General features: G+C 29.6%; 1 protein-coding gene across 1 annotated transcript; it reads left to right on the top strand.

The window, feature by feature from the left end:
• Positions 1-282: 282 nt before the first annotated feature.
• LOC143194237 (equilibrative nucleoside transporter 3-like) lies at positions 283-22,385 on the top strand. The gene is made up of 8 exons (XM_076400885.1): positions 283-442; positions 8,892-9,160; positions 17,791-18,037; positions 18,097-18,391; positions 18,448-18,632; positions 19,820-19,905; positions 19,992-20,191; positions 22,057-22,385. The coding sequence occupies exons 1-8, from the start codon at positions 409-411 to the stop codon at positions 22,166-22,168; spliced, it is 1,428 nt and encodes a 475-aa protein (XP_076257000.1). The 5' UTR covers positions 283-408; the 3' UTR covers positions 22,169-22,385.
• The last annotated feature ends 5,146 nt before the right edge of the window (positions 22,386-27,531 follow it).

The raw sequence follows: 27,531 nt of genomic DNA, 5'->3' as shown, positions 1-27,531 counted from the left end.
AAATAAGAGATCTTTATCTGGTCATTTTAAACCGTTTTACTTTATAGATATCACCACCAACTTTTACTTGTCTACCTTTTTACGTCTCTCTAGGCATAAATTATGTATACATAACTAATCTAAATTTATATTAATAACTTAATTATCCTTTGTAAAAATAGTGATAACATTAATTAATATCGTAACACTCAGCCAAAATCGATTAATCTTAAGTGTTATACGCACATTAATTCGAATTGAAGTGTTTTCGAATAATAATATTTTTCCTGTCACATCATCCATTTTTTGAGGGGTGAGATTCATATAAGCTTTAAACAGTATAAAGATCTTCGTGGCTAGATGAAATAAGTCCAGTGTAAAACCATCAGTGGTGTGTGACATTTGGTGTTGATCTCACAACAGAATAACATGGAGAAACCAAGACTGTCTCTAGAAGTGGCTTGTATGTATATCAATTTAACTATCAAAACTAATTTATATCATAACTATCTAAATGTATATATATTTGTATATATATATATATATATATATATATATATATATATATATATATATATAATATTTTAAGCTTTGACTTTTAACTAATACATTTTAATAACACTTATTCCCAATTTCTCACCACATCAAATGATATTAAATATCAATATTATTTAAATTAATTTATTATTATATATTAATTGTTTTATGATATTATATTCATATATTAATATTAATATTAAGCTTAAAATATTAATTAGAATGAAATTGTAATGACAAATTATATTAAAAAATAAGTAATATCTATGGATCCCTTGATTGATATAGTAAATTCAGTTTAATTTACATATTTATCTCTGAAACTATTTATCTTGAACTACATTACGGATTAAGTGATTTTAGTGGGCAAATGGTGTTTTTATGATCTCTAATGACTTTTACTTCAATTAATAATAAATGGTCCATTTTAAATATTTTTGTTCTAAACCGTCCTTGCTTATAATTAGGACATTAAATTTACTTCCATCAAATCATATTTCGTTTCAGTCTATAATAATCTTCTCTCTGTTTGATGAATGAAATAACTTTGGCGTAATATTTTTTTGGGACCACAAATTAATTTATTTAGTTTGCCTCTCTGGTCCTGGTTAAAATCACTCCTGAATATTTTCTTCTATATTCTATAATGCCAGAAAAGAATCACAATTTTTGGTATATTCAAATGATACGAATTGTTGCTCAATTTCTCTGATTTTCAAATAAGTGGTGGCTCTATTCAGGTCAATATATGGCTCAATATACCCACATTATTAATACCACATATAATATGAGACTAATTCATGCATTTCTGTGTAGTTTTTCATATATTTTGCAACTTATAATCGAAGTTTGCGATATCACATAATTGCGCTTATGCTAATAAAATGGTTGATTCCTTCAACGCTTAACTTAAATACACAGATGATTTAGTTCAGTTTATAAAAAAACAATGATTAAAAACAATTCAAAATTATTTTTCTGGTTTGTTAATTTGTAAAAAAATAAAAAGTATATAGTGAAAATATTGAAAGGAGAAACGAAAAGTCTTTAGAGTCTAATGGTATGGCCTCCTAATACTGTATAATTTTATCATAATTTATAGGCCACGTATTGTTTTGTCGAACATTTGAAATTTACTTTTAGATTTTTTTTTAAACATATTCATAACAAAAACAGTTCTCAATAAGTACCTATCAGAAGCAAGAATATCTGTTACAAATATGTTAGAGAGTCCATAAAATAGAACCCTATAATATTCCAAAATAAATATATTGAAGAATAAGAAGCAATTATGAAGATTTCTTTAAAAATAAAGACATTTGATTATGACTACGTTCAAATTTCAACAATCAGCCCAATAAGGAATAAATATCTTTTTTATTTCCATTATATAATGATACGTAGAAGATTGATTCAATAAGTAGTATTTTGTGTAAAATTATAATCTTAACTTAATGAATATTTTATATTATTATAAATAAAAATTGTGAATCAGGTCGAATGGTAGTATACGCGATATCACACACATTTTACTGTACACACAACTAACTGCGCATTGCAACACCCTCTCAAAATACTCTGAATCACTCTCTTTATGAGTTCAGAGAGGATATAGTTCTGCAGTTTTTCATTAGAGACATAATGCCGGGCATCAACGGTAGTGCGCTGTACTTTTTAAGACATATACATTTTGGAAATTAAATTATTCGACGTGATAAGACGTGAAAATCAGTGAACTGGAGAGAACGAATAAATTCAGATTACAAGATGATATAGATTACAATGGTTTGGACATGTTTCTTGAACGAAAGGGGATCGAATTCGTATTAAACTTGTGAATTGAGAAAAGAAAACATCGAAACTATTTAAAGCCAGAAAGGTCCTAACTGATGGTGAACAGTGGCGAGATTTTATTAGTTATGATATACCTGCTGTATCAATAGCAACATGGTGATTGGTAACCTTCAGACGTCATACACATATATGCTCTATTCTAACCAAACTCTGCCAATAATCAATCTTCTTCCAGCACACAGTTTTCATTAAAGGTTTGAAAAACAATGGAAATGATTTAAAAACGACAATTAAAATATTCCAAGTTCTTTGATATGAACACATTCACGCAACCGACGCAAAATATACATATACCAAATATAATATCAAATAACTACTAATAAAATAAAGGTAAATTTATAGAATTTAAAATATGTATGTAGAAATGTAACTTTGTTACAGAAATAATAACTTTTCGGTAAAAATGTACCAACAGGTTAATAAAAATAAACGGAAATCGTTCCATAGCTGTGCGTTTGGACTTTTATTGCAAGAAAATGCGTGACTCTAATAAAAAGCGATCTGTTCTGGATGTTGTTCTCCGATCCTCCCGGTATTTTACCTTTCTCCCACTCCCTCTCTCACTCTCTCTTTCCGTCTCTCCCTATTTATTGTCTTGGACAACAAGTAGGATTTTTTATAACGTAACAGGAGGCTTTTACAGCAAAACTTTGATTTCGCTAACTTTTTCGTTATGTCTTCTAATTGACTGAAACGATCCTAAAATACGGTATCAGATAGGTATAAAACGGGATCAATATAAATTGGTACCATAAGGAATTATCCAGTTTAATGTCAGACAAGGGAGAATTATAGCTGTAATATAGAAGACAAAGAAAGTAAATTAATAGAAGCTTAAAATAGAGAAGCTATTTGTTGAGAGTGAGTTCAAATAGGAGAAAAGACCACATATTACTGATTGAAAAATCAATAAACCGGGCATTTTTGGAAATATGGAAAGGGATTTTTAGTTGCAAAAATTAGATCAAATTTCAACATATTTTCTCTCAACTACTATACATTTATATCAACAATTGTCCAGTTTGTGGATCCCACCAATGTAGTGGTTCTGGCTAGCTTAACTGTCCAGAAAGTGTCCATAAACATAAGCTATTACCTATTCGTAACAGAAATGTTCAAAGATAAGAAATACCTATAGTTATTCAGTTGAATAAACTTGATGTTGAAGTGATTCATTCGTATTATTATCAGTTGCATAAACGACTGTAAAGCTGAAGCAAATATTTTTTTGTCATCTTTTTATATTAGCTTGCTTCGAGCAGGAGTAAAACCACTACTTAGCCTCTTATTTTGATAATGAAGCAACCTACAAAAAACTAACAGGTGAACTGAAAAGTGCCCGGCCTGACACATAGGTGGAGCTACTAGGATTAAATCCATAAGTTTTTTAGTTAGCCCTAACTCTCAAAGGATGGGCGTGTAAATTTGACAGCTGTCTGATCATTAGTTTGTGAACTATAGCATTTTGAGTGAAGCAACTTTTGTTATTGTTAAAAAATGGATAAAAAGGAATTTCGTGTTTTGATAAAATATTGCTTTTTGATGTGAAAAAATACAGTTGAAGCAAAAACTTGGCTCGATGACGAGTTTTCCGACACTGCCCCAGGAAAATCAATCAACAAGGATTGGTATGCTAAGTTTATACGTGGTGAAATGAGCACCGAAGACGGTGAACGCAGTGGATGCTCAAAAGAGGTTGTTACCGACAAAAGCGTTTAAAAAATCCACAAAATGATTTTGAATGACCGTAAATTAAAACTGAATGAAATAGAAGACATTCTAAAGATATCAACTGAACGTGTACATCATATCATTCACGAATATTTGGATGCCGCGAGAGCTTACTTTTGACCAAAAACAATGACGAGGTGATGATTCGGAGCAGTACTTGAAGATGACCAAGCAAAAACCCGAGTTTTTGCATCGATATATGACAATGGATGAAACATGGCTTCATCATTTCACTCCAAAGTCCAATCGACAGTCATCAGAGTGGACTTCACACGATGAACCCGATCCAAAGCGTGGGAAAATGCAACAGTGGGGTGGCAATGGAATAATTTTCATTGAATATATACCTTGAAAAAGAAGAGCCGTCAACAGCAACTATTACATAGCATTATTGGACCGTTTGAAGGACGAAATCGCCGATAAATGGCCGAATTTGAAGAAAAAGAAAGTGAGGCTTCACCAAGACGATGCACCGTGTCACAAGTCAGTGAAAACGATGACAAAAATCCATGAATTGATCTTCGAATTGCTTCCTCATCCACAGATCTGGCTCCCAGCGACTATTTTCTGTTCTTAGATCTCAAAAGAATGCTCGCTGGGAAGAAATTTTTATCCAATGAAGAGGTGAAACTGAACGCCGAAACTGAGGCCTATTTTGAAGCAAAGGACAAATCGTATTACAAAAATGGTATGGAAAAGTTATCACATGTGTATCACCCTTGAAGAGAATTATGTTGAATTAAAAAACCAATTTTGCGAAAAAAATGTGTTTTACTATGGTAGGCCGGGGATTTTTCAATTGACCTGTTGCAACTTTAAAAATCAAACGTTAAAAAAATTAAACCCCGAATTTTTGGAAACGCAAAAAAGAGGATATAAATTTCCAAGATGTTACTTTAAATTCCCGTATATTTTCTCTCAACTACTATACATTTATTTGAACAATCTTTCAGTTTATAGATCCCACTAATATAATGGTTTTGGCCAACCTAACTGTCCAGAAAATGCTCTTCTGCAGCAGCTGATAACTATTCGCAACAGAGGGAATGCCAGTAGTTATAAAATTGACGAGAAGAGCTCAATCTGGCAAATAAGCTTAATGTTGAAATAATTCCTTTGTATCAGTTGCTATTGCATAAAAGACTGTAAAGCAGAAGCTAATATTTTTTAAATCGCTTTCAATATTAGTTCGCTTCAAGCAGGAGTGAGCAGGAGTGAATTACTTAGCCTCTCATTTTAATCAGGAGCATTGTTGAATATCTAAGACTCTTCCATGGTAATGAAACAGTGCACAAAACAATTTTTAAAGTCTCATTCGGACCTATTTTGGTCTCATTGCTTGTAAGTATGAAGTAAATTGTACACACAGCCTGCTTGTGTCTTTAGAGTTTTAAAATTTCATTTCATTTCATTATGAAATTTTGCTTATGTTCGTATATAACTTGATATATCAAATATCGTCGAAATTCGTTTCTTGAGCTTGGAAAAATAACTCAGCATTATATTGTATCAAATAGATGGCTATAATATAATGTGTACGATCTAAGAGTGAATATTAAGCGTACTTTATCTTTTAAAACCTAAAAAAAAAATTTGTTTTGTGTTAGTAAGATACTACTACTACACTACCTACTAACTACTGTAAGATGTAATATTGGCTAAGACTTGTCATAATTTCATCAGATTAATAAAGAATCAAGAACTTTGAATCAATATATCTTTTGATTTTAACCTTTTCCTATTACACTAAAAATATTCAGCTATACCCTACTAAAGAAATATATACGGGAGCACTAATTTCAGACTACAGCTTGAATTAGTGCCATAATTCTGCATGAAATATTAGATAAGGTATTAGAAAAGTATTAGATATAAGCTACATTCACTATATAGTTCCATTAATAAGTGTAAGCTGCGAATATATTGATAAATATGTATATTCAAATAGTTAAAAAGAATAAAACTATATGGCACGTAAAGCAACACAAATATTAAGTAGACATCTGAAATATGACTTGAGGACCAAAACACAAAAATACTTGCATCATAATATAGAGAGTAGTGAAAAAAGATCTACTTAATATATAAATTCGAAGCAACATTTTTTGTTGATTTGTTCGCAACCTTTTGAGGGAGCAGTTTTAGTCCACTATATATCCTCTTCCGCGATTAAGACATGTTGCCTTTGCAATTATTTTATTGATTAATGCGGAAAAAATGTTAAATGAGGGTTATAGAACGAATCAGCAAGTCGAAATGTATTATTACGGTATTTCAGTTTTACCATGCATATCTTGAATATTGAATTTATCTTGCTTTTTATATTGTAGTTCAGTCAACATGGTGGGATTCCGAAGTTGGATTGTCAAACTGGAACAGTCCCGTTAACCACTATAAAACGCGTTACTCTTGGACTATGATATGGTACAAATAGTCATCGTTTCTTTCGTCCGCTGAGCCCTGTCGGTAAAATATTTACCAAAGTTTTAACATTCTAATATTTTATATAAGTTTAATAAGTTTTACTTTTTAATAATGAAGTTTTAACTTACCGCCTAGTCGTTCATTGGCCATTAAGATGTAGGTCTAAATTTAAGCAGACCACAATATCTGGCGCATAAACAATTCGATATATTATGCTAAGAATCATATTAATTAGATTTTGGGAATGGGACAGGTGAACGCTGAGAATCTATGGCAACCAAGTTGTTATGGCGGCGCTTGATTAACCTGGCGTTTATTGTTCAGCCTCTAGTACCAAATTATCATCGAAAGTTACACGGTTGTGCGGCACAGTTTAATGATTAGCCTTACACATTCGGTACATAATAATAATAACAGGTTACCTTGCGCCTATATTGAACGATATGGAGGTATATGAAAAGTAATTCCAACAGAGTAGCTTTAGGTACCACACAGGGTACGTCAGGATGGAAATTCTGCATAAAGGAAGAAATTGTCAAATAAGCGATGCCAAGTAAAGTTTATTGAAGTCACAGGTGTAAGCCAATACGCCGCAATCAATCCACGTCCCTACTTATAAAGATACGCATGAGTCCTTCAAATACAAGATAACGTTGTTATTTTACAAATAACCAATAGTTTTGTTTATTACCAGAGTACCAAACTCAAATAAATGACCAATAAGAATCTAGGAACCCCTTTCCCCTCATTAAACTGTTTCTCTTTCATTCACATTTTTCCAGTTTCTGGCACCGTTTATCCCGTTTCCCTCATATATCTTCCCATATCAATATATTCGTGAAACACTATAAAAACAAGGCATGCTAGCCAACTTGCGAAACTAAAACCTTCTACCTGGTTTAGATATGTGAATGGCACCTTTGCCAATGTCATCCAATTCATATTCATCACCAATTGGTTTATCCTTTTAACCCGCGATTTCGTTTCACCAAATATTAAACAATATTCTTAATTGTTTATACACTTTATTCTCTCATTTTAATTCTACGTATTATGCTAGAAGACCTATTTTCTATTTCTACAAGCTGTTTCTCTAACTAACACATTTCTTGAATCTAATTTAACCTAATTTTTTATTGCATTTTCTAAGTAATATACTTTGTCCAAATCCCCAATCATTAAATCATGAGCATCATTCAAATGTATCAAATATATAAGGGCATTTTTAAATTTCAACCAATACATAGAACTTCCATTAAATCTAATAACTGGCTTAGTCGGCAACTTAGGCATTGAAATAGTAATGGGAATTGGTGGTTTCAAAATATATATTTGTTTATTTTGACTAATCGAATGTGCCTAAGCTCTGTGCGCTTCAAAAGAAAGTTAATGAAGTATCTCCCAATAAGTTAATTAACATACATTTTTAAGTATTCATTGGCTAATGCCTTTTCGCTGCTTATTGTGACAAAAATGTGTTCCTTTTGCTTGCTTCTAATCCAATACGAAACTAAAGATCTTCAACTATTTTGGACGATTAACTGATAATTTGGATGATAATAATCGAAGCGCAAGGATAAAATAATATCAACGCTAACATGAGATATGGACAAACGAGTCTGTCAGACTGGAACGAACACTGAATGGTCTTGATATTAGTCACAACATTCAGTTCAATAAAATTGAGTTGCTAGCAACTCCACGGAACTATTTTAAGAGTAACCACTCAGAAGGTTTTGAGATCTACAGACAGCAAAACAATTTAAACAAAGACCAGGACTAGAAGATCACTGTGTCTCAAAACATGGTAAAATAATACAAAATCTACTCAACAAACGTTGACCCTGCGTAGAAGATAGAGAATGCTAAATTAAATACCTTGGCATGCATTTAGACGAGCGTCTAACTTGGAAGAAGCACTTACTTGCAACAAAATCAACTTGAACTTAAATTATCTAAAATGTATTGGCTCATCGGGCTCAAATCCATGTTATCATTATTTAACAATGTATTACTGCAACTATGAGGTAATGAATAGCTAGCAATTCTAATGTTTCTATCATTCAACGGTTTCAAAATAAAGTGTTGCATGAACTAGTGCTAGAATCTATAAATATATTGCAATTTAATTAAGTGATTTTTATATGTCACGTATATAACTGTAATAATACGAAATACGTATTACCCACTGAGCAGATTGTTAAATAATTAAGGGTAATACATTTAAAAAATTTAGCACACATCCCCTCTGCCTTTTAATTATGCAACACAAAATATATAATCCAACTTATTACGTAATATTAGAGAAGATATTCAAGTAATACTAATTAAGAGTATCTAAGAAATGAATATTTCTAATGTTTCAGTTGCGCCCGACTCTAACGAAAAATATTTGGCCGAAAGGACCATCGAACGACTTCAGAAAGAAGAGATCCAAAGACGTAGCAAAAACGAAAAGTACAACTACATAGAAAAACAAGAGGAGCCAGCGAAAGTCAGTCAGTTTGCGGTGAAAAAACGAAAAGAACTGGATCCTAATGGCCCTCCAGATAGTCGAAATATAGTTCGTTATATTATGTTTTTGATGGGCATCGTACATATGTTGCCGCTAATTTTTTTTATGACGGCCAATGAAGTAAGTGGTATTATCTTATATGATTGAACAATAAAAATACCTATATATTGTTTTATTCTAACAATTGTTAGAGGTTATGTAAACATATTAAAATATTTAATCATGTTGATTAGTAATTAGCAACTTTATTTACGTAGATAAACATTATAATCATGCACAATTGACTAACGTCAGATCTGATACTACTCAAGTTATTTAAAAACTATTAGAATGTTTTTTATTATAATATTGCTATTTTCAAAGATTGAACCGATGGCGCTAAATTTAAATATTATATTTATAATAATAGTGATTTGACACTAATAGTGACAATGTTTACTTTTAGATGTTTTCCATTAGAATAAAGTGAACGTACTTTACGTAACTATTTCAATAACATTTTTATAGTCCCCCTAATAAAACAGCTTCCAGTGCACGTCGTAGATGACGTCGAGTATGCTGCCAAATGAAGTTTGTAAAAATGTTAAGTTTATTTTAAACTGAGGGCGGATTTGTCCTTTTCATTTTACTTCTAGTTAAAAGGAGACAGGATTCTGTCTGATGCGTGGGAACATGTAACCGAATCAGTCAATAAAATTCTATCTGTGTTGGTACTAGTGGACTCTGTTGTCAAGTGTCAAAAATTCTTCAAAACATTAGCGATAATTATTGAAGATTACAAACCAACAAAAATTTCCAAGTTAATGCGACAACACAATATTGTGACGTGCATTGGCCATTTTATTGAAGCGAATTTATTTTCCATTTCTCTTATATATCTATTGCGTTGTTTATGGAATCAGGATTCAATAATACGTACTATATATTTGTTTTACCCTGTTAGTTAAAATATACGATAGAAAATTATCTTTGATTTTAACTGATAAATAAGGAAGCAGTGATGATGAACTGATATACAATTGCATTTTTAGTCCAAACGAGTGGTAGATATTTCCCATCAATTTAGATCTTTCCCAAATCGTACAAAGTCTTTCAGCTGATATGTTATCGTCTTATAAACTCCTAGTCGGCCTTTTCTGATCAATTCATTTGCTCAGTGTGTCCGATTTTTGGTCCTAACGTCTCGCAGTTAACGTCTGACTGCTTTCTTGAAGTCTTGTTTATTCTCAAATAATCAGAAAATTCATTTTCATATTTTTACCGTGACAATACGGGATAATTTCCATGCGTTTGATTTTTTTCACACTAAAATCAAATAATTAGAAATGCTTAGACTGGGTATCCTAGATCCCGCTGGCCAATATTTCATTGGGAATAAGAATAAAAATATCCTATACAATATTTTTATAAACATCAGTTTTAATTGAAAATTTGTTACCCCAAGGTGTTATGCATTTGTTATATACAAGAGCCTTGAAACTTTGAATCCAAAATAACTAAAAAACTGTTAAACTATTTCTGTTTTAAATATAAATTTAAGCCATAAGAACAAAATGCATAAAAGTTTAACCATACATCTAATTCATTATCTTATTTTCAACCTTAAAAATACGACTTTTAACCAAATTGAAATACAACACCGAAGCCCTAACAATGTTTCCAGTTTTGTTTCGTAGTTTTCCAATTAATTTTCCAATTTGTTTTTGTTTCCTTTCTTTTTAAAGGTCTTATCTGGACAAAAAATCTATAACTTTACAACAAAGCTATTATAGGGCGTTGTTTCTCTAGAGAAACCAATATATTTTCCATAATATAATTTATATTTTCTATTCCATTGTTATTATTTGCATGTGAACTATAAAATGCGTATATTAATTTTTAATTTCGATTTTTATTAATATGTTATTTTTAGAGCTGATTGTCAGACAAGGATGTCCGATTAATAAAATCAATTATATGTAATATATTTAGTGAAGTACCTTTATTGTGTGCTAATAATTATTTAATATTATTTTATGGAATAATAATAATATTTACAATAGAGGTACTTGTTATCGAGAGCTAATATTTTAAAAATGATAAGAGTTATCGGTTAAGAGTTATTTAAATTATATACACAATTATAATTGTATCTTACAAAAAAAAACGAATTCCATAGATCACTACCTGTTAAAAACTTTTCAATATTGCTCAAATTTCTAAATTTCTATACAGACCATTTAAAAATAGTATTAACTAAAACAAAATGTACATTTTATCGATCGAAACAGCATTAAAATTCTTCTTCAAAAAACTTTATATTTTTCAGAATCTGAGGTTCGGAACCCTGATTTGTAATCATCTGTAACCGTGATAGTTCAAAATTAGGAAAAAGAAAAGAAAGTTTTGAAAACTGTATACTACTCCCATGTTCATGTTTTTAATATGGACGATAAGTTTTCAAATATATTTGTTTGCATTTCGTATTTCGTTTGAACCTTGTTATGTTCATTACAAACATTGTGCCATTATAAAACTTACAGCGTACCAAAATAAGTAATTTAAAAGCAGCAGATGAGAATGCACTCTTCATAATTCAATTTTCATAAAGAAATTCACTACACTATACATAAAGGGCTATGAAATTAGAAAAAATTAGAATAAAGCAAAAAATACATTTTACGCTTCTTTGATATATTCCGTAACAATTTTAGATAAAATGAATCGTACTGTATTTTGCTTTGCCTTTATGCAGCATTTTATAATATCCTTTGTGTCAATAGCTTTACATCGATAAAAAAATCCAGCAACCGTTTTTGGGTCAGAACTATGTTTTAATTACTGATAGATAAATCTCTAACAGATTTTCTAAATAAATAACAGAATACTAAATAACTAATTTATATATTTTTAATATGTATTATACAATCAACTCAGACCATTACTAAAATATTAGATATTTTATTACAGAATAATTTTATTTATTAGAAACAGTAAAGTATGTATAGTATATATTTATCTACATTAATTAGTAATTAAACAAAGATTACCTGCCTAATTAACATAAATTAATATTTCAAAATTATAATAACACGTACCATATCAATGCCAAGCATCATTTAGAGTGGAGATATAAAATCAACGGCATCTTAAACTATATATTTTGAAAGAACATTTCACCAAAATTTAACTGTCATATTTAATAGACAATTGGATGCAATATGAAAAAAAGACGAAGCTTGTAGAAGAAATAGAGCACAACACCTCAAATTTATCTTCCTTTACTTTGAGCTCTTTTTAGACACAGCTCTAAAACTTATTTTAAAGGAAATTATTTTTTGCAAATAAAGTATTTTCTATGTGCCATGTGAGGATATTTTTCAATTATTGTAGAACTCTATTGGGATCCATTACTTGCAGGATAGTTGTAATCTATGTTATCAAGTTGAGTTATCAATGATAACCCTCTTAATAAATTGTAGATCATTTTAATGCACAAACTATGCTATTTATTTACGATTTTTCACAAAGATCTTTAATATATTTATATTTTAACTTGAATGTACCGACTACCTTAATGTCTTGGAGCTTCATTATTTATAGCTTTAATATAACCCATACAATTCATAATTTTTTATACATCCTATTCCTTTAAAATTCCCTTTTAGCCTTTCTAGTTATATAGATAGTCTGCTTCTTTCAATATCTAGTTGAAAGACAACTTTCAAGAGGCTCCTTTTACCGTAAAGAATCACTTCTTTTTCAAACTTTTTTTTATTATATTACAACATGTTTTAGTAACAGAAATAATTAACTGTAAGTTAATAATAGCACACGCCTAGCTAATTTCTACTTCAAATTAGATTATTTTCAAATTAAAATTATTTCGTACCATAAATAATTTGCTGGTGTATATTAAAACACTAAAATTAATTCATATTCCTAGCATATAGCTTGCATTACTCGAATTTTTAAGAACACGCATTATCTTTCACATTTTTAATGAGAATATCAGTATCAGCAAAATTTTTAATGATTATAATTTTTATAATTTTAGTACCCATATCAATTTAAAACAAATAATTACGTACAATAAGCTTATTACAAGAAAATCAAAATCTATAAAAGAAATACTTTGCTTGTTGAGACATAATTATTTACCTAAGAAGAATTTAAAATAATCTCCAAAAAATATCCAATTTGTAATATAAGCATCCATCCGGTAAAAACCATCCAGTATGATGAAAAAACAAAATGATGATCTCAACTCACGATGTTTTATTTTCAATAATTAAATAACTTTTTAGGTTATTTACATTGAAATATACGCTTCGTAATGTATATTCGTATAAAAATGGTATTCGTGGAACACGGGTTCCCAAAATGAGAGTTTTTATAATTTTTTATAGCACAGCTGAAACAACAAGTACAAGGATTAGTTTTTTTTTCGGTTTTATTTTTGTACACACGATATAACAACAAAATCTTATATAAGTAAAAAAAAATATATTATTCCTGGTTAATTTAAGTTGTTATTGTTACTTATAAATATAGCTGTCCAAATAATAAAAAGGTTAAAAAGGTCTGCGATCCAAAGATTAGTAATTAGTTGCAAAATAATCATCTCAGTTCTCTGATCTTGCTTTATCGATGAAATGCTGTCACTCAGCATCAAAATCTCACAAATTAAATTTGGATAAAGTTATTTTAATGATAATACTACTTCATACACGGGCTGAGATATTAATATATATATATATATATATATATATATATATATATATATATATATATATATATATATATATATCGGCTTTGATTTCTTATGGTTATCATATAATTGATTAGTAATAAAAATTACATGCAAATTATAAATAAAAATTCTATTATATTGTGTTAGTATGGATTTCAGCTATATAACATTATGTTGGCTAAACATATGAATTGATAGTAATATTTTCATCTTTTAACGGTTTTAGTGGAGGTTAGGTAGGTTTTATGTTTTATCTCTGAATTATTTCAATTATTTTGTTCCTAATTTATTATATATTTTCCATGCAATGTACTTCTTATTTTCGTAGCCTTATACCATTTCCAATTTTTTATACATTACTTCAGAAATCTCATTTTCTGCCACGCTTTTTTAAAAATATAACTACTAAAAAGATTATCTCGTGCTTGCATTTCCTTTATATATTATTTCATTTAAGGTGTATTATTCCAGGACATTTCCCTTCATCACTATGTAATATTAGCGTTCATATTTTATAAGAATGACTTAAGTTCAGATAAAAAACTGGGGATGTACGTGTATTAGACCGGAAGATTGAGTAATTTTCATAAACGATAGTCCATATTCAATCATTAAAATATTAAATGAAACAGTTAAGACAATCATCTAAAGCCAAAAGGGCGTTTCTTTTAAAAAAAATTATATATGGTCGAAAATATTGTAAGCACAAGGAACATTGTCTAGTGAAAATAACGTAATGGTTTTATTTAAACATTTCTATAGAGAGTTGTATATTCTTTGTATGTAAACATTTCCTTGGCAGATCCTCACTGTTATGATGCAATTTATATGATACAATTTTTGTTTTATTTATTGACTAGACATTTGTATTGTTTAACAATGAAAATCTATTTGTAAACCTAAAAATATATTTAAAAAAGAGCAACAGACGCACTTGAACCAACAACCAAATTAAAAGTACACTCAATTTAAAATACCTAACAGATTAAAAGAGACTAGTTGGTGTGAGTGAGTGGAAACGTCACGTAGGCTTTAGCGACATCATTTGGCGGTTGATTAATTCCTAATCTGTAACCAATTTCAACATCCAATGCCCTTAATTATGACGCATTAATATTCCAAAGAACCCACCACGCTACGTTACAACCCCTAATTTTCAGCGAACTATGTCGAATAATATTTTGATAATTCCAGCGTTCACGTGCGTCCTGACATTTCAACGCCGATGGAAATTATCGGTCCAAATGAAACCCTTACATTTTCTGAACAATCGAGTTCAGTAAGTATTTTTATATCAAATATTGTAATCAAAACTAACTGTTCGTGTAAATTATTTGTATTATGAATTAATATTTGTGTCTATATATCTGCCATATCTATATATTTATATATGTTTACATGTGAGATGTGTTTAATCATCCGTTGCTGATAAAATTACGGCAATGCCGCTATCCTCCACTAATTCTATAATGTTCATTCGGATTTTGTTATTTTAAGATGTTTCCTTAATGTTTTATAAATAACTTGTTGTTTCAGACTGCAACTTATCTCAACATCCGTTATAATATCAGAACTGTTATCGTTGGTTATTTGGTCTGGCACTGTATGATCCCATTAATTTTATAGCTGTTTTCCAGAATATACTGGTATATATTCATAATGTGAAATGTTCTTTGCTCAAACAACTTGATGTCCGAAAATATTGTTTTTAAATATATTAAAACTAATAATATTCGTCGATTGTCCGTTATGTCGTATGCCACATTGTTTGCACTAAGAGTAACATCTTAAAGGTCATCCCAGGATACGTTCCGTCTTGCTTATGAACAATAACAATTGATAGCAGTAGAATATTTCCTCATATCTTGTTGCTTTAATTTGTTCTTAATATACTCTATGACAATTAGAATTAGAAAGTCTGGGTATAGGTAATTTTTCTCATAGTGTCTGGCTGCATTCACAGTGCTTCTTATGACTTAAAACCATATGTTCATAAAGGTTTTAGTATTTGCTTGTACAGCAACAACTTACTGTAGGAATAATTTAATTTCCATTCAAATAATTAACACCCTTTTTTGATTTTAATTCTAGTTCTTTCCTTTTTGATATGTTCTTTCCAACAAAGTTTGTATTAAGATTAATTCTAAGTTACTTAACATTTTCCTTGTAAGGGATAATAGTGTTACTCAGATTTATTAGTAAACGAATACTTTGGTTGTAAATAAACGCAACATGCGCTGATTGATTCTCGTTGACTTTTATTCTCCATGTCTGACTCCATTTAATTGTATCATTACTTGGGCAGTTTTCTGATAGCTTCTCCGATATTGTTTACAATAAAAGGTAATGCAGTGTCAGAAAATGAAGCTATGGTGAACTTTTCAATTTTGGTATATCACGTGTATAGAGCAGATAAACTACGAGACCAAAAACACTGCCTTGTGGTACACCTGCTGTTTTTTCTTTTTTTTTCTGTGATTATTGGATAAGTTTTTTGTTGTTTAACATCTTAACAGAGATATCAGAGATATAGGACTTTACGAGTTAATTGCATCGCTTCTGTAACATTTTCTGTAGTTTCTAAATGCGTCCCTTATGCCAAATTTATTTCATTAATTTATTTAACGATTGAGTTACGTCCAAAAATAAAGCTGATTATACTTCGTAGACTTTTCCAATAATGTCTGTGATTCTAACAATTGTTGATGGTTGAACTGATGCACACGTATTATATTTGTTCTATCTAATATTAATGTGCAATATGATAATAAACTTTTTAACAGAGGTTTTTAAGATAATTTTATTAGTTAAGTAAAACTTCATTAATATAGTAATATAAAAAAAAAAGTAGCGAATTGTTATTACAGACGTGGGGTATAAAATCAGTGACACTGTAAAAGTGACGCTGGGCACAATAATCAGAGCATGTTACTTCTTAAGCAATTGGAATTCGGTGAAATTATTAAAGCTTGATGAAACTCTAAAACTCAACCGATATTTGCGCTGTTATCAAAAAGATGGCCATAATATATTACTAAATAATGAAACAACATACTTAAACTTAACAACAAATTTCAACATGATTATACCTAATATACAGTGTTATTTATAGATACATAAATACTTCTGATCTTTTATAAAATATGGCTTACATTTTCGATTAAAAATAACTTACAACTCAGAAATGTTTTGCATTGATATCATACTGTGATCAATAAATAATAAATCTTTTTTAAATGTGTTATTTACTGTGCCATTCAAAACAATTTTCTCCTTCTATAGGAAGAGAAATTTCGGTTTTTTGTTTGATCTCACATTCTGACACCAGAAATAATCAATAATTCAAAACAATCTATCTACTCAGCTAATTTAGAAAGTTCATATTCACGTGATGAAAAAACTAAGAATTATTGGGCCATATTTATCTGTTTGTTAAGTGGTGCAATGTAGTTCATTGTAGAATAATGATACTATGAATAATTCTACGATTTTGAGATTTTACCTTTTTTTTTCACTGTAGTATGAAAATCTCTTTAGGAAGGATTATTTTTCAATTTTAAACATTCTTTAATAATGGAACTGCTTTCCAACTGCTCAAAAGCTGCTTTTATACAAGACAGGTAGCTTGCAAAGTAAATAGTATTAGTTGGTTTCACAAAATACACAATTTTGATTACTACATATAAAAAGTCTACTATTTCCATATTAGCTTCCTCTAGTAACTACAGATTATTTCACTTATTTATTTTGATCATTCTAATATAAACCGATTCATAGTATTAAGATTTGTTAAATTATTGTAAATTTATTGTCTTTAACATTTGAATTGTCGATATTTAAATTTGTTTTTATTAACATTGTGTTATTTAAAGATTTTTTTTCTGGTGCAAAAATCCAAAAATAATATATTTTTGTTTTCGTCAACATATTTTATACGTTTTTAATGTACGTATAATAAATGTATAGTGAATGTTTTTTTGAAATAATTTTGGGCTCATTATTTTTTATATGGTTACAGTACTGGATGTACAAGTTTCGCAATGTTACATCGAACAGCACTGACGCAAATGACAGAACATATCTCCAGGCCAATTTCTCTTCACTCAATCATCTGATCACCGTAGGACCTAGTACCGCATTCTCCTTTATGATGATGTTTGTTGGGCACAAAGTTAAAGCCAAGAGTAGGATTATAGTAACACTGATTTCTCACTCGGCAATATTCGTTCTACAGACGATCTTCGTTAAAGTTAACACAGATAATTGTAGGTACAATTCATTTACTTTATTCCCATTATTGCTAATCTATATACATTTGTTTCAGGGCAGATTGGTTTCTTTGCATTGACCGTATGTTTTATGTTGGCAATTAGTTGTTCGATGTCATTTTCCAGTACCGGAAATATGACAGTGATATCGAAATTTCCCGATGAATATATGAAAATTTACATGGTGGGCGAGGGAATTTCTGGATTATTCACTGCGATACTTCGATTGATCTCAATAGTGTGTTCACCCTCAGTTGAAGGAGCAGCTTTTATTTATTTCGGCACTGGGACTGTAATAATGACGATATCAGCAGTGTTGTTCCAACTGGTCACTTACAATGAGTTCTTCAGGCAAGTTTATAATTTGTTCCCCCTAAATAGTATCCAATACGTTACCGATACCACAGGTATTACACCAAAGACATGAAAGAAGATACCCAAAGACGTATACCTCGCCTACGTGAATTTATAGAGGTAGCTAAATACACATGGCCACTATTACTGCTTATGGTGATTGGTATGCTTAACCCTGGAATGTCGATATCGAGCTTGATTGTGTCTGAATACTATGGAACGGATAGTGAATGGGGAAGTAAGTTCAAACATATGGTTCAAAAATATATGTATTTAAAAAGCACAGAAAAAATATAGGACAAAACTACTAATTGTCTTATACTAAGACGGCGAATTAGATATGAAGCTTAAATAACATAATTGGCACACTTAATACATACAACCAATTTCTGATTAATTAAGATACTGAAAGGTTTAGTTATAGCTAGGCGACGGAGTCTTTAAATGCTCAGCTTCCAGTATCAATCCTGCAAGCCATCTAAACTTATGAGGATGTTTATTTTCAGTTTACATCGAAAAAACATCAGCATTTATTGGTTTAATCGTATATTTTCAACAGCTTAAAGAGCTATTTTCTTTAAATCAAGCAAAATATATTATGTTGGCTCATAATTCACACGTTTTCTCTAAAAAGACTCTACCAAAAAACGATACTTAAGAAAATGAAGAAAGTTTCGCGAAAAAAAAAATTAATCGATATTTCCTAATAATTGTTGATTTGCTTATGATGCCATTTTTTTTGTAACTTTACATGTAGTTCATTCACCCACTTGGAAAAATATCTTACCTGGTACTAGTGATTTGTCGATGGTGAATATTCGGCTTCACAAAGTATTATCAACAGTTATACAGATATTTAGAAAAAGTGTTTAATAAGCTTAATTATTGTTAGGTATAAAACACATTTTTTCAAATAGAACACAAGTTGTTTTTGTTAAATCAAGTAGATCAACAAAACTTATGATTTTGTGAAACATTAATTAAGTTCACTGGATTGAGTTAGATAAATATATTTAATAAGCTATAGATAATAAAGATATCTGCCAAGGCTATTACTCGAGGCTCGGTCAATATTTACTGATCTTACCGAATTTAAGAATATATACGAACAGCTAGGTGTAATTTTTAGTGATCATTAGGACGATTCCCTAGTTTTCGTGCAGGTTCATTTAACTGCATATAGAATTGTGCCCTTTGAATTATAAAAGATTTCTTTCTTCTGTAAATCTTATAGTAAAAAAAGTATTTTTTTCGAAATATCCAACTAAATCTAGAAGCTATAAATATATGAAAATTGATTTCAAGTAATTTAGAACCTAGTTTATTTCGTAACTCTATCGAACTCATGTTGTGTGTAAATTCATTCCTTATATGCTGCTTTATTAAATTGTATACTAATTTTAACAATAATTTTATTTCTTCTAGATAAGTACTTCATTACTATTGTCACGTATTTGCTGAATTCAGTTTGTGGTATCGCTGGGCGACTTTTATTCTATGTTTTTGAAATTGTAAGTATTGTATGTAATAATATAGTAGTATAATGTAATAATCGTATTTTATGCTTGTTTATTCATAATAATTTATTTTTTTCCAGGATTTATCCTTCACATTGATATACATCACATCTCTTGGCAGAGAAATAATTTTTACGCCCTTGGTATTCTTCTGCAATGCTAAGCCACGGCACCACCTACCAATTTGGTTCCCACATGATTGGCAATACGCAATTATTTGTGGCACCCAATCATTCTTGAATGGGTATTTTGGAAATATTACTTACTTAAAAAATTTAAGGTAATAACTCATATTTATTATTTGGTCAAGGGCATCTCAAGAAGATAGCTTTAATTTAATAATAAATATAAACATAAACAGGCATAAACAGAATTACTTTCGTCAGATACATTTTAAATATCGAAACATACATAGAATAACTATCATTCAATAACGCAGAGAGAAACGAGCAGTATAGAAATAAGATCACAATCGAATAGATTTAATTTTGAAGGGAAAAATTAACTACCATTAAATACTAAAAACAGTAACTAGTTATTAACTTGATATCTTCAAATCTTTCTTGTTTGCTTCCTTTATATTTTCTTTCGGTTATTTCATTTATCTTTGAAACTGCTCCTTAGATACTTTCAAATAAAACGAATTAGCTAAAGCAGCCTATTGAAAAATCTAGGTCCATTAAGATTATCATTTTATTAAGATTATTTGTCCATTATGATGATAACCAAACCACTTTTCAAGATTAATAATTGATTAATAATTTGGTCAATAAATTTTTTTGTGATGTGTGTCCGGATCAGAATAATTATTTCATAAAATAAATATCTTCAGCATATTAACCTATTTATGAAATCAACTCACTTTATGATACTAATTATCTTTTTTGTATTGAGTGAAACAAATTACATATAATATTTCCCTTTAGCATAAATTTACATATCATAAAATATAATCAGCAAAGATAATGGTCTAATTAATTTAAAGAATGCAGCATAATATCGTACGTCATTTATTATACATTTTCATGTATTTAATATAGCCTTTCAAACTTTAATTCCATAAAAAACTGGAATCTTCAACTAAGCACTAATTATGTCAAAGAACTTTTCCAATTTTTAACTGTGTTGTTTATATATATTAGCTGAAGATAAATTGAAATTTCATATAGGTTTATCCTTTAACTTTCTTTTGTTTCTCAAACAACTTCATTTCTTCTTTAAGTGTAGGTATTTCTAAATTTCAATGCAAGAGGTGATTGTTGATATAATAATGCAGTAACTTATTCTCAGATATCTCCACTGCCTTTATTTTATTTATTTTGTATAGATAAAACTCTTATACCAACTGTATACAATATGCTATTTATATCCAGACTATTTTATTTTAAACATATTCCTTACATTCTAATTTGACATATAATAGTCCTAAATATTAAGGGAGTTTTTAAAAATTCGGTAAAACTTTTGCTACCAAAACTGATAACTACTGCTTGACAACTTCCAAAATATCTGGACCCCTGGCAATTATTTCGCTAATATACAGCACTTTGAAGCACCTTTACTGATATTTTTTTTCAATTCAGGATATTCATGTCTTTATATAATTTTACAGTTTTTTTCTGTAAATATAGGATGTTAATATCTAAGCATAGACTTAGGAAGTATTTTGTTTAGTTTTATAGCATACCCTCATACCAAGCTTTGTCAAAACCTTAGGCAGTTTTTATTAGCAGGCTTTTTCAAAGAGTATTAATGTGTCTAGTATTTTTCCCGAACACAAACTCGTGTCAGAGACATATTTTGGTGATTTAATTAATAATTTTCACTTCATTACATAATTTTAGTAATTTTTTAAAATAAATTTTGTCGACATGGAATAATATCTATAACAAAAACAGCATTAAGTGCCATTTTAAAACCCCCATCAGGGAACGCCGTCAAACTCAAATTCGCGTTAAAAACGACCCTAAAAAACATTTTTATTACTAAATTGAGATAAAAAAAAGTGCGCGGAGGGACCTAATAAAGTGGACTTTGTGTGAAAAATCAGCCTGGGGCTATCAAAAGTTGCGGGTTTTTTATTAAACGTACAAGTTTTCTTGGCAGAAAATTAATACGTTAATTTATTCTGTTATTTAATTACAGGATAGTACCACCAGAGAAGCTGGAATTGTCCTGGATGGTTAATATGTTCATCATGAAGATCGTTAGTATTGCCACATCACCTATTGGTGTCTTAGCTGTTAGTTTACTATAACGACTTATTTACATTTATTTTATATTAAAATAAATTGTGTATATATTTGGTTTAAACTAGTAACTTAAAAAAAGTTAACTTAATGATAGAATACTCATTAAACGACGATATTATAATAGATGATATAATAATTTCTGAAAATAACAATGTGTAATAAATTATATAAAACATTTATCAATTATATCAAAGAGAAACAATAAAAATGCTTTAATAAATACCAGTGCGTATGTTATAATTCATGCCTGTATGCGTTTCTACAATTTAATTAATTTATATGTTGTTTCAATATTTACCTATGCTTTTAAATAAAATGTTCAACATATATATTTATTTTTATATGTGATGTATCCATAGATTAATTATACTTAGAAATGGGTCTTAAATGGGTGATTTTGGAACCATGTTTGTATATGCTTCAGCTATACCAGTGGCCGGAGGTATAAAAGGTAGTGCAATTGACAGATTTAATTTCTTGTCTTCTTGGTTTGGTTTGAACCTGACCAGATTTAACCGTTGATGACATTAGGTGACATTTATAAACTTCAAATATTTTGTAGTATTTATGCATTTTAGTTGTTTACGATTGATTTGAAAAAAAATTACTTGTTAGAACGTTATTATATTAGAATATATTTACTATAACTAACAACTTCGTTTCACCACATCACTTTTGCAGTTAGTTAAGAGTAAAAATTAAACAAATATGTTCCGTTACAAGGTGTGAAGGTTCCAAAAGGGTGCATAGTTCCCGTAAAGATCCTGTTCAAAGCAAGAATTGTATTCCCTTATAAGACGTTGCGTGAAGAAAAAAAAATCATTACATTTCAGACTGGAGAAGTATAGACCTATATCTATGTGTCTCAGTATGGTCTATGTACAGTGAATTGAAATACACAGTCCGTGTTTACTCACACATCCCTCACATATCCGCCAATTCCCATATGGGAAATTATTTACATATTAAACTTTTCGAATATAATTTTAGGTAATTCCGAATATAATATATTTTAAAATGAAGTAATTTGTGAGATTTTAAAGTTAAAATGAACAATTTAACATATGTTTCTATACAGATTATGATAACATATGTACAATTAATTTCGGGCAGACAAGAAGCACGTAGAGTACAATAACAAAGAATTCAAGGGCTTAGTTGAATTGTTTTTAACAGAGTAATACAGGCAATTTTAGTTGAAATGAAACAGTTGAAAAAACAATTTGCTGGTAATATTAGTTACCAGCAAATTGTGACATTGTGTAGACCACGCTGGACAGGACACTACTATTTAAAATAAAAGTGTAGCTTGTTTTCGTGAATGAAGTCAACACAACACCAAAGAGCAAAAATGAAAAATTTGGATAATTAAGGACAATTAACAGGCATAATATATTATATATAGTCAATTCAAAATAGCAATGACATGGCAAACGTCGCAATGTTGCCGCAGATACTCTGAGTTTTAGTACATTATGGCTCTGACATATAACAAAATTTTAATATAAATTTATTAAAAACAATTTATTTTAACATTATAATACACCTAATACATATGTTAGTGAAGAAATTAAAACTACAATTAATTATACAGCCACAATAACTTAAAGGTTAGAGTTGTTTTATTATATACACATTAAACTTTTTTCCACACTAGTATAGGTAGGGTTCTCGCGCGTTTTTTTATGTAGTGGTATCCACCGAAGGCCTAATCCACATAATTAACAATTGTATATCTGAGTAATGTATTTTACTTTCATTAGAGAGCATATTTATATTTTATGCTCAGTTCTTGTTTCTTTCGATTCAATGTATCCTTGTAAAGTCATTGTGATATTACTATATTTCCATTTAGTTTGTACTGTTACTATCTTTATACATCCTTCCTGATAACACTACATTTAATTACTGCATTCTCCTTAATCCATTTGCCATATCTGCAAAAGAGTTAGTGTTATTTCTCTCCTCATACATGTTAACCAAACGTTCATGTATATTCTGAACAATAACACACATGCTTATAAAGCTTTCACACTCTATAATACAATTCCCTACAACTAATGTATATCAATTGTATACTGACCTTTAGTCGTTTCCTTTTTCATCACCCTGACTTGGTAATCGTCAGCATTGACTCGTAAACCAACTTTTATAAGGTTTTATTCAATTACTGTCACTTTCAGAAACACTAATCACGTGAATAACTAAGCTGTTTATTTCCAATCTATCAAAAACATGTTCAAGATTCCACCATTGTTAATTTCTTCTTCAATGTGTCTGATCGAGCTCAGACAAACCGAAGGTGCTCTTTTCAACAATGCCTCTTTCCATAAATCCAGACAGTTCTGGTTTTAATATCCTCCTCGACCTGAACATCTATTTTAATATTTATTTGCAATACCCCCTATCAACTCAATTGTATTGCAGTGATAGTAAAAATGCAGTGATAGGGAAGAAGATGTAATACTCTGTGGCCATAACATTCAGTAATCTCATGTACTATATATCTTTCCTCAGGCTTATTTCTAAAAAAGTAAATTACAATAAAATAATTTTTAAATGCAATTAAATATTTCATTCATATTCACCAAGTAATAATTTGAATTAGTTCATTTTTTAATACAATTTCCTTGAAACTTATTTTATGTACTTCAAGCCATTCCTTAATTGCAGCCTTTGTTGATGAACTTGTTAGGATTTTCCAATTACCCAACAGTGTATGAACGGATGTTCTACATCTCTTAGATAGCTGTATACCTTTTGGATCTTTGTAGATAGTCTCCAGACTAACAATTTTCTCTGAAATAATTGTATTAAATTATGTGTCGATTGAAAAAACTACTTACTGTTTTATACTTTTCGTATATTTGATCTCTGAAACACTAAGATTGATCTTGATTCGTCCCCTGTTTCGCATAAACACGGTTTCTCTTCGGCGAATTTAAGGTTATATTAATTTTATTTTTTGAGATATTTTAGTGACCGTGTCCGTACTAATATAAAATGCAGTTGCAAATCGCAAAAAATATTTTCAACAAAAACGTCGGCGATTTCAAATTTATTAAAACAAAGCGTTAAAACAACATTTACCGGTTTATAACCCGTAATAATAATATTTTGAAGAATTTTCAGTAGTTTGGCAAACGGGCAACTTTTGCAGGCTCATTCCGTTACATGTTCGAACTTCTCAAATAGCATTCTTTCTCTTTTTAAATGGAATAAAATGATAAGGATAATATTGTCTGACTGTAGAACCAATTTACAACTTCAGACAGACATATATTGACACTCGTGTCACTGCTATTTTGAATTGACTATAGTTATCTATGTTATTGTAGCAGGTGTTTTTATTGTAGAAGTTCAAATTTGTTCAAGTTTGTTCAAATATAAAACATAAATTCGACACATTATTTTCAAGTTTGTGGCTAGGATGACAAAGCCAAAGTGTTAAAAACTAGTCGGTATACTACAAACAAATGTCACATTGAACTAAAGTAGTCGCTACTGAAAATAGTAATAAATAAAACATTCTAATGAACAATGAGTCACCGTTGAAAACAGTGGATAGTAAACAGTAGTCAATTACTAAATAGTTGATAGTCGTTTTCATTCGATGTTCCTAACGCTAGCTTTAATAACCGCATAAAATAACAGTATAAAAAATTTTCTAATATTATTGTTATTTATTTTATACAGGCACAGAATATGGAACATTTTAAATTGTATTTTAGGTATTACTTTTGTTGTTTGATTGAAATAAATCTGCTGCCGAAGCCCATAAAATAGTACTATAAATGTATGACTTTGGTTGTTGAACTTTCAATTGTTGGTTTCTGATTCAATAACTTAGATTCGGCGATCTTGAAGTCAATGATAAAGAACAGTATGGGAGGTCAAAAAGTTGCAAGATTTATTGAACAAAAACCCATCGCAGTACACCCAAGACAATTCAAATAGATTAGAATCAACTGTTCCATGTGATTACATGTGATGGAAAAGATTCAAAAGGAAGAGTTCTGTGGGGTATTGCGACTGGTGAAAGTTTATTTTCTACGACAACTTCAAGACCAGAAAGTTATCGGTTTCCTCCTGAATAAAGTTAAAGTAAAAATGTGTTTTCGTCCAGAGTAAGCAGTCAAATTACTGCCAATCACCAATATGCAGCGATTGCTCTTATGATGGTGATCAGTTACGGCAAAACATAATTTAAAAATTTCTATTTGGTACCAAGATTTTCTTCTTTTGTGTCTATTTCGATGCCTTCTAACAGCAACTCTTTTTAATAACATTGTTGACCATAAGAACATAATGATCCAGTATGACATATTTGAGCTTCAACAATTTATATAGTCAAATTATATCAAACTAGATGAAATGAGATAAAAGAAAATATAACAAAAATCAGAAATGAAAGAGAGAATGCTAAAAAATCAACGAATGAATTTCAGTATCAAAATAAAATATCCATAACGTGAAAATTATTGAAAATTTGTTAAAAAATTGTGCTCACTCATCCTATAGAGTTTGTAAAAATCTCTGAGTAGCAAAAATTTACCAATAATAACGGTTCGCCGATTTTATGTATTCATAAGATAATCACTGCATAAACTAGTGATTCATTAAAGTTTATATATCTCATAATTCAGTTGCTTGTAAGCAAAAGCAAAATTATTAATTTGCCAAGATATATTATTTTGCGCAAAGGAGAATAAATTTTATACCCATGAAATTGAGTTTAACCGCTGTAATGTTCTACTTCTAATTGATCTACGTAAAACAATGTCTTTATCTGTAACATCAGTTAGACGAGTTTTGAAATCAAATCAGTGTGATTGAAATTTTTCTGAAACAGTATTTATATTGTACTACGGTATTTGCTTAATTAAATTTAAGAAGTTTTGGCTTCGGACATTTTTTATTGATAAATATCAGAAAAGATGCTAGACGCTAGTAAACATAAAAACAACAAAATGTAGCTTAAACAAATAATTAGCTTTATATCAGTCAATACGTCGAAAATAAAAGCATCTTTAAGAAGATAAGAGAACTGAAAAATATTTCTTTATATCTAACTTAGTTTATACGAAACAAAGTTTCCTCTCCTCCAACGTTCGCAAACAAAAAAAAAAGGCAAAAAATGATAAAATATAAAACAACTGGGAAAAGCAAGTCTGTATTCAAGTTTTTTCTCTCGTGTTTTTCCCAACGGATTGTTTTCAGGTGATATATTAAAATATTTACATCATTTAATGTTACATATTTCGTTTAATAAAACTCCGAGCCTTGTAAAAAGAATAAAAAGTTATTTAATAAAGTACTTTTATGTTGCAGCGTATTTAACGAGACACAGGAATAATGGGCAAAATAA

The sequence above is a fragment of the Rhynchophorus ferrugineus genome, unplaced genomic scaffold, assembly GCF_030347505.1.
Source record: "Rhynchophorus ferrugineus isolate W39M unplaced genomic scaffold, kcgeb_rfMv2 rfM1, whole genome shotgun sequence".
Lineage (NCBI taxonomy): Eukaryota > Metazoa > Arthropoda > Insecta > Coleoptera > Curculionidae > Rhynchophorus > Rhynchophorus ferrugineus.
The sequence above is the reverse complement of the archived record's forward strand: the minus strand, read 5'-3'. Positions and strand labels throughout refer to the sequence as shown.

Bases quoted from the DNA above. Each gene is read 5' to 3' on its own strand.
- LOC143194237 (XM_076400885.1), top strand. From the start codon at position 409: ATGGAGAAACCAAGACTGTCTCTAGAAGTGGCTT. The intron at 18,038-18,096 runs GTAGGTACAATT...CATTTGTTTCAG, and splicing joins TAAAGTTAACACAGATAATT to GGCAGATTGGTTTCTTTGCA. The intron at 19,906-19,991 runs GTAAGTATTGTA...ATTTTTTTCCAG, and splicing joins TATTCTATGTTTTTGAAATT to GATTTATCCTTCACATTGAT.